General features: G+C 36.9%; 2 protein-coding genes across 2 annotated transcripts in view; one reads left to right on the top strand and one right to left on the bottom strand.

Moving 5' to 3' along the window:
• The first annotated feature begins 1333 nt into the window (after window positions 1-1333).
• On the top strand, window positions 1334-1779 carry LOC107702668 (40S ribosomal protein S24-like). Its single transcript, XM_016505051.1, has one exon. It carries the CDS (start codon window positions 1340-1342, stop codon window positions 1697-1699), a length of 360 nt encoding a protein of 119 aa, XP_016360537.1. The 5' UTR covers window positions 1334-1339; the 3' UTR covers window positions 1700-1779.
• Window positions 1780-6288: 4509 nt separating this feature from the next.
• The window catches only part of LOC107702666 (ribonuclease T2-like), a 19785-nt gene continuing 18076 nt past the window's right edge, over window positions 6289-7997 (bottom strand). Inside the window, exon 11 of the transcript XR_001635783.1 lies at window positions 6289-6314. The gene's annotated coding sequence lies outside the window, so the exon portion shown is untranslated. The remainder of the gene's footprint in view (window positions 6315-7997) is intronic.

The raw sequence follows: 7997 nt of genomic DNA, 5'->3' as shown, positions 1-7997 counted from the left end.
TGGCTATTGCTACAAATATACCCCAGCGACTTAAGACTGGTTTTGTGCTCCAGGGTCACATATGTACTTTTAACTTAATGCAACCTTTCAAATCTGAGGGACGACCTAAGCTTCTGTGGACCTATTGGAAAGCAAGGTGTACTGTGGTTTTGCGTTTCAAAATCTCAGTGGATGCGGTTGGTAACCCAGATATTGTTTGTCTTTCATAAATACTGCATTTGAACATCCTCATTTGACATACTGCTTTTTGCACAGGGTAAGGTGCTCCCCGGGGCAAGATGACCAAGAAGATTTTTCTCTTGACCATAGATGGCACAAAATCTAATCTCAACATTTTGATAAATGGCTATGCTATTTTTAATTTTGCCATTTCCTCTGAATAGCAACATTTGCAAGCTTTAGTCAGTCAAAACAGCTTTGAGCTTAACTGATCTAATTTTGTGTCTCTGAAAAACAGTGATCTATGACACTATATGACACTTTTTTATGTCTGGTCTTTTTTTAATGAGGGATCTGTGGACACATCAGTGCTTTTAGATTTGTGGAGTAAAAATTACAGTTTGTATTTTGAAGTAAAAAGACTACATTTACGGTGGCCGTGAAGTGCAAAACAAATCACAATTCTGAAAACAAAATAACAAATTACAAACGCAAATGCAAGTCTAAAAAACAAAATAACAATTCAGAAAGCACAACAACAATTCAGAAAACATTATAACAAGTCAGAAAACACAATGACAAATCCGAAAACAAATTAACAAGTCAGAAAACACAGCGACAAATCAGACAAACCGGAAGAGGTAGGTATAGTTTGAGACAGCGCCATTGGTTTGGGATTACTCACCGCTGAGTCATCTGTCAATCAACGTATACAGGGAAGAACCAGCCGAAGAACAGCAGAGTCGTGGTAGAAAGTTCGGAGATGGTATTAAAGTAGCTCAGTTTAAATGTATTGTATGAATTGCCCTTACTATGGAATAAAAAATACGGAGTGTATATTTACGTTTAGTTAAAAGTGGCTGTAAAACATCAGCTCCAGTGGCGCAGATGGATAAGTGCGTGTGGTTTGCTTATTGATGCGATCGACCCGGGTTCGATTCGGCCTTTTGCCAAACTTTTTTTTTCTCCCTTTTCAAATCTCGTATCACATCGTAAAGGCATTTATTTTCAATAAAAATTAAGGAAATAATCAAAAAGTTGAAAATAAAGTATCGGGTAGGGTTAGGGTAGGTGTAGGGAGGGCTTTATTGTACCAATAAGGTGGCATCCATTTAATAATTAAAATTAAAATTATAATTTACACTCAATACCTTATTAGCTATAAATAACTAGAAAGTTCATGACAAACCGGCTGCTTCAAAGGAAGCAAATGGTTGTCGATGTCCTCCATCCAGGCAAAGCAACAGTCCCCAAGACAGAGATCAGGGAGAAGCTTGCAAAAATGTACAACACCACCCCAGATGTGGTGTTCGTCTTCGGCTTCAAAACTCAGTTTGGTGGTGGCAAGACAACAGGGTTTGGCATGATCTACGACTCGTTGGACTACGCCAAGAAGAATGAGCCCAAATACAGGCTGCAAAGGCATGGCCTTTATGAGAAGAAAAAGACATCTAGAAAACAGCGCAAGGAACGCAAGAACGGAATGAAGAAAGTTAGAGGCACCAAGAAAGCTTCTGTTGGTGTTTCTGGCAAGAAGTAAGACCTTCAGGGAAGACCATCGGCCTGAAAATGTTCTTGTACATTGTCAACAAATAAATTCTTTAAAAAAACTGAAAAAAATAAAAGTTCGGCAAAAGGCTGGATCGAACCCGAGTCGATCGCTTCAAAAAGCCAACGACACGCACTTATCCATCTGTGCCACTGGAGCTGATGTTTTACAGACACTTTTAACTAAATGTAAATAGACACCCCGTATTTTTAATTCCATAGTAAGGGCAATTCATACAATACATTTAAACTGAGCTACGTTAATAACATCTCCGAACTTTCTACCACGACTCTGCTGTTTTTCGGCTGGTTCTTCCTGTATACGTTGATTGACAGATGTCTCGTCCAGTCAGCGGTGAGTAATCCCAAACCAATGGCGCTGTCTCAAACTATACCTACCTCTTCCGGTTTGTCTGATTTGTCGTTGTGTTTTCTGACTTGTTCATTTGTTTTCGGATTTGTCATTGTGTTTTCTGACTTGTTATAATGTTTTCTGAATTGTTGTTGTGCTTTCTGAATTGTTATTTTGTTTTTTAGACTTGCATTTGTGTTTGTAATTTGTTATTTTGTTTTCAGAATTGTGATTTGTTTTGCACTTCTCGGCCACCGTATAAATTAGATCCTTGGTGTAAAATGATTTAGTATTTTACATTAATGCGAATTTAATATAGATATTAGAATTTTATCAGAAGTCATTCATAAGTTCTGCTAGTAAATCCCCATTAGTAAGATGGCCTCTGTGAATAATTTCAGAGAGATGAAAATTGCATTGATGCTAAATTACACTTTTTAAATGCATCAAGAACTTTTAATTTATGAAGAACCTAAACTTAAGAATCCTATACAGTGTAAAATGGTTCTTGATATGAAAGGTTTCTTTGCAATGAATAGTTTGTAAGAAGCTTTATTTTTATGAAATTATGTTTAACCATAGATTTACAGTGCTGTCTGGTCAAAGTGTTGGTTGAGCAACCTCAGTGTAGGGTACCAGGGGCGTCATGCACTTATTATTTTTGAGGGGGCACGAGGTATTAATATTTTTAATACAATTTACTTTGTATTTAACGTGAATTTAATTTAAAAAAACATTGTAAGTTACTAATTATAACACTTTCATTGTACAGAAAGAGAGCAAAGAACATTATCATTGGCTTCAGTCTAGCCAGAGTTCAAACACTCTCAAAAACTCCTATCATAATCACTAAAGCTGTTTACACTGCGAAATGCATATCTTACTTACATCGTTCGCACATCTGCACTTCGTTGTTTCTGATGAGAGAATTAATTCACCAGAGAGCAGAATTCTTGCAGCACAGAGTTTAGCACAGTGAACAAAACATGGCGTTTCGTCGATGACTCATCTGAACACCTCTGATTGGCCATTGCATTCATAAACTCAACAGACTCGTGTGTGATTGGTTATAATGCGCAGCGCTGTAAAACGTGCCTGTCTCTGGCTCAGCGCCAGCCAGCGAAAGCAGATTTTAATTTAGCAGCTAGTGATGTCCCGCACATCACACCCGTGTGATTGTATGACTTATAAAAAAATGTTATTCGGCTATTTTTGTCTTTTGGAAACTGAATTTCAAATCCACTTGGCTCGAAAATCTGAGGGGGCCTGTGCAACAGGGTGTAGGGTACAACGGGGCTGAAGGTGCCCCAGCGTAAAAGGCACCTTTGATATTATTTTCATCTAAACCACTAGATGGCACAAAAACGTGGCATAGCACTTTCCAAAACATCTGCTTTTCAAGATGCATTTGTATATTTGTCTGATCTTTGGCGCGCAGCAGTGCAAAGTTGATTCTGTGCTTACTTGATCTAATATTTTATGTTTTTTTTTAAATGTTGTAGATTTAAGTAGCAAATGAGAATCGCTAAAATTAATGCATATATTTTGAGACAAAGGTCTTCTTTATGATTTTCAGTTTTGTTTAAGATAATTAAAGCAACAGTTTTTAAATAACAAAAGAATATGTAAAAGTATGGTATTTGGGGTAAAAAGCGCCCCTGCTGTTGGGGCTAAAGGCGCACAGTAATTAACATGATAATTAATAGATGGCTGACTTTTCCATTTGTTGACATGACGTGGTTAGATTCAGGTGGTAAATATCATATATTATGTTGGGTGTCCATATTAGAGATAATCACCATGTTTAGAATGAAACCATCATATTTAAAAACATGATATTAATCATATAAAATATAATTTGTTGTTACTACCGTAAATATATATTCAATTATGATTGGACCTCCTTCAATACTTTCAGAATCTTTACTTATTAAAACGATTTTATTTCTGTATTTTAAAGTATATTTTTTTATATTAACATTTTAATGACAGTATATTTATTGAAAAAAAAATTCTTTTATTTTTCAAAATAAGCAGAAAATAGTACAAACTTTGCTAAAGTGATCGTTTTGAAGAAGTATTAACTTAGACAATATATATAAAAAAAAAAATAATTTTAGCTGACGTATTTGTATCAATACCGTGTGCCTTTTATCCCGTGCTGGTGAGCCTTTTACCATGTGTGTGGGGTAAAAGACCCCCAATGGAAGGGGACCAGGGGACAGAGATAGACCAGGGCATGAGCACAGAACCGGTAGGGTGAAAGGCCAAGGCGGGCCAGCAGGATGTGAACCTTGCTGCCCTCCTCCTTGACCCTCGCTTGCGCGACTGAGACACTGATGATTCGCTATCCACTGGAGCTGGCTCAGGCATCTCCGGGTCACTGCACGGGACTCAGACCGACATGACATTATCAAGTTGCGGTAACCGAGATACTCAATGAGAACCCAAAAGTCAAGAATCTTAAGCCCATCCATCTCCCGAGGAGGCATGGGGTTGTCTAAACAATCATTAAAAATCTTCTTTAAATCAGAGTCATAAAGTTCCATCCCTACCGCAAGGTCCCAAAAGGTCTGAGCGAAACCTCCAATCTCCATCCCCTCTTGGCGAAGATCCGCCAACATCCGGAGCCGAGCCTTGTGCTCCTTCGCAGCAGGAGGAATAATACGAATGTCCATGGTCCACAAAAAAAGGTAAAAAGAAAAACAAACTGCTGGATCTTGTAGTGGCTGCTAGATTCTGTCACGGAATGCCAGGAGAGACAAAGTAAGATCCATTTGCAGTTTAATGAAAGTAACAAATGAACAGAACAGAACAAAAACGTGGCAAAAGGTAATCCAAGACACAGAGAACAGAAAACACGATGAACATGAGACAACTATGAACTCAGAAGACAATACAATCTAGCAGCAAAGACAGACAGAGTGAGCATGGTATATATAGATGGGATAATGAGTAAATGATAAACAGGTGCTACTGATCAGAACAGAATTAACAAGCAAGGGACTATGGGAAATGGAGTTTAACACATAAAACATAGAAACAGGAAGAGAGCCCTCAAGTGGCCAGTCCAGGGCACCACAACCAGACACTGTGACACCCTCTTGCCACCTCGTACATTATTAAGATTTTTAAACAAAATAAACAACTTGACTGATTTATTTTCACACAAAATCTGTTGCTCCATTAATGTTCAATACAACGTATATATTTTCTCTGCAATCATACATTTTAGGCGCAGCATTTTTTCTTAAAGGGTTAGTTCACCCAAAAATGAAAATTAGCTTGCGTTTTACTTACCCTCGAAGAATCCTAGGTGTATATGACTTAAAAATTGTCTTTGATCTTTCAAGCTGTTTAATGGCACTCAGTGGGTGTTGCAGTTGAACAGTCCACAAGTCATCAAATAAATCTCGCGCATTCATCATAAAACGTGCCGCAGACGGCTCCGGGGGGATGAATAAAGGCCCCTGTAGCCAAATCCATGAGTTTTTTTAAGAAAAATATCCATATTTCAAACGTAATAAACACTTTTCTCTCACTTCCGCTGACTGTCATCTACTGAAGCAGTTCCGGCGGATGACGTAAGACGCGTGGCGTTGCGTGATTAGTGACGAATGCGGAGAGAGAACAAAACAAAACGCCGGTCACGAATTAGAAGTACAAACTGAAGATTTGCAAAGAAAAATGTCGGAGGATTTCGATATATACCAAGAGGAGACTGGTTTTCCTTTGCTAAAGTAAGGAAACTTTGCTTCCTTTGCTCCTATAAACAAACTCGCGAGACTAGCATACCTCAGAGGTGCGCGCGCATACATCATACGCCTTCCGTCGGTTGGGGAAAGTTACTTTTAAAAGTAATGCATTACAATATTGCGTTACTCCATAAAAAAGTAACTAAATACGTTACTTAGTTACTTTTTATGGAAAGTAATGCGTTACGTTACTTTTGCGTTACTTTTTAAATCTGGACAGGGCTTGCTTCTTTGTTTTTAAAATAAAAAAGTTCTATTTTGGGCAAATATAAAAGCCTTTTCACACCAAAAGTGAAATGAATAAGCCTCAGGCTGAAGGGAAAGTAAATTTATGTCCGTACAGTAGAATTCAGAAGAAGAAATTTCAACACACTGGACAATTTTTAATATAACTCCGACTGGATTCGTCTGAAAGAAGAAAGTCATATACACCTAGGATGCCTCGAGGGTAAGTAAAACTAATTTTACTAAGCTAATTTTCATTTTTGGGTGAACTAACCCTTTAATGTGGGCCTTTATCCCTGTTGTACCCTATCCTTATATAAGCTAAATTACATGCAATTATATGCCAGTGCTACTATGCACTTAAATTAACTTATATCTTGTGTGCTAAAACTGAAACTCGCTTAACTGAATCAGTTCAAATGAATATTTATTTTTATTGCAGCATTTTCCTGCGGTGCCTGGAGTGTTTAAAGCATTACTGCCAGGTAAATGCTCTGACCGCAGCTCTTTTTAGCCGCAGGGGTTTTTGTACTGAGAGCAAAGAGAGACTGCAGTGATACAACCCCCCTCGAACAGTTTAGAGTTAAAAAACATGTTGTGTTCTATATAGTGGTGTTTATTTTATGTCCTTTAGTTGTTGTTGTTGTTGTTTTTTTTTTGGTGCATTGACTTTATGTCAAGCTGCATAAAAGGCATGTCTGCATTTACAATGCTTTACTAAATTATAAGCAGTTGTTGAGTATTTCTTAATTATTACAAATGAGAAATATCCAACAACATTTTCACCACACCTAATTCGTCAAATAGAATATTTAAGAAAAAATATTGTTTAGGGGTATAGACAGGTTTTTACACTGACTGATTTTTATTTTATTTATTTTTTTAGTGAGTTTTATATTGATTGGCTAAATGAGGCGGTGAGTCATCAGAGCTGGCTGTGCTCTATAAATAGAAAGGACTGACCTGGCCTCACAGGCTAATCTTGCTTTGAAAGGCTGAGCAGGGACATCTTCAGACGCCTGGAGGTACCTGCAGCTTTCAAGTTGTGAATTATACTCCATTCTTGAAGGTGCTGTAAGCCATTTTTCTCTGGAACATCACTACAACGTGATAGATTATGTGTTGTGAGATATCACACCGGTCTTTGTGACAGCCCTACTGTTTTGAAGTATCATGTCTGCCTACAGGTGCAGCCGTCAGCCGGATGCTTATTTGTCCACTTACTGTAGATCATATATTTTATCCAGCGTGTATAATTAACAAACGAATACATTTAGAAATAATATTGTCAATATTGCACAGATTTTCGCTCTATTCTGTCAAGGAAAAATAGTTCCAAACTGACTTACAGCAGAACTGTTACTGTGATGTTTCATTGATGAATGATTCAGCGTTTTTGAACAAATTGGGTGAGTCAGTGATTTATTGACAAATTCATAAAGACAGGGCGATTTCCAAACACAGATTTTGCACCCTTGAAAGGCACTTTGGGAACTCAAAACTTCATTATAAGTTGCATATTGTTTTTACTTTATCGTTTTTATCCTGGCGTCACCGAATATTACAAAATGTCATCCTTCTTGGTGTTATCGTCAGCCTAATTCAACTTTTCTATCTTGATTTGATGAATTTTCTTAGCATTTTATTTTAGATTAGAGTTAGATTACTATTATTTATGCATGAGAATGTATTAATTTAAATTAGTGCTGTCAAAAGATTAATTGCGATTAATCGCATCCAAAATAAAAGTTTTTGTTTACATAATATATGTTTGTGTACTGTGTATATTTATTATTTATATATAAATACACGCACATGCACGTATATATTTAAAAAAAATGTTATGTTTATATATTAAGTATATTTATATTATATAAATTATATGAATATAAATATACACTCTAAAAAATGCTGGGTTAAATACAACCCAGCGCTGGGTAAAATATGGACAAACCCAG

Source organism: Sinocyclocheilus anshuiensis, unplaced genomic scaffold, assembly GCF_001515605.1.
Source record: "Sinocyclocheilus anshuiensis isolate Anshui unplaced genomic scaffold, SAMN03320099.WGS_v1.1 scaffold6, whole genome shotgun sequence".
Classification (NCBI taxonomy): domain Eukaryota; kingdom Metazoa; phylum Chordata; class Actinopteri; order Cypriniformes; family Cyprinidae; genus Sinocyclocheilus; species Sinocyclocheilus anshuiensis.
The sequence above is the reverse complement of the archived record's forward strand: the minus strand, read 5'-3'. Positions and strand labels throughout refer to the sequence as shown.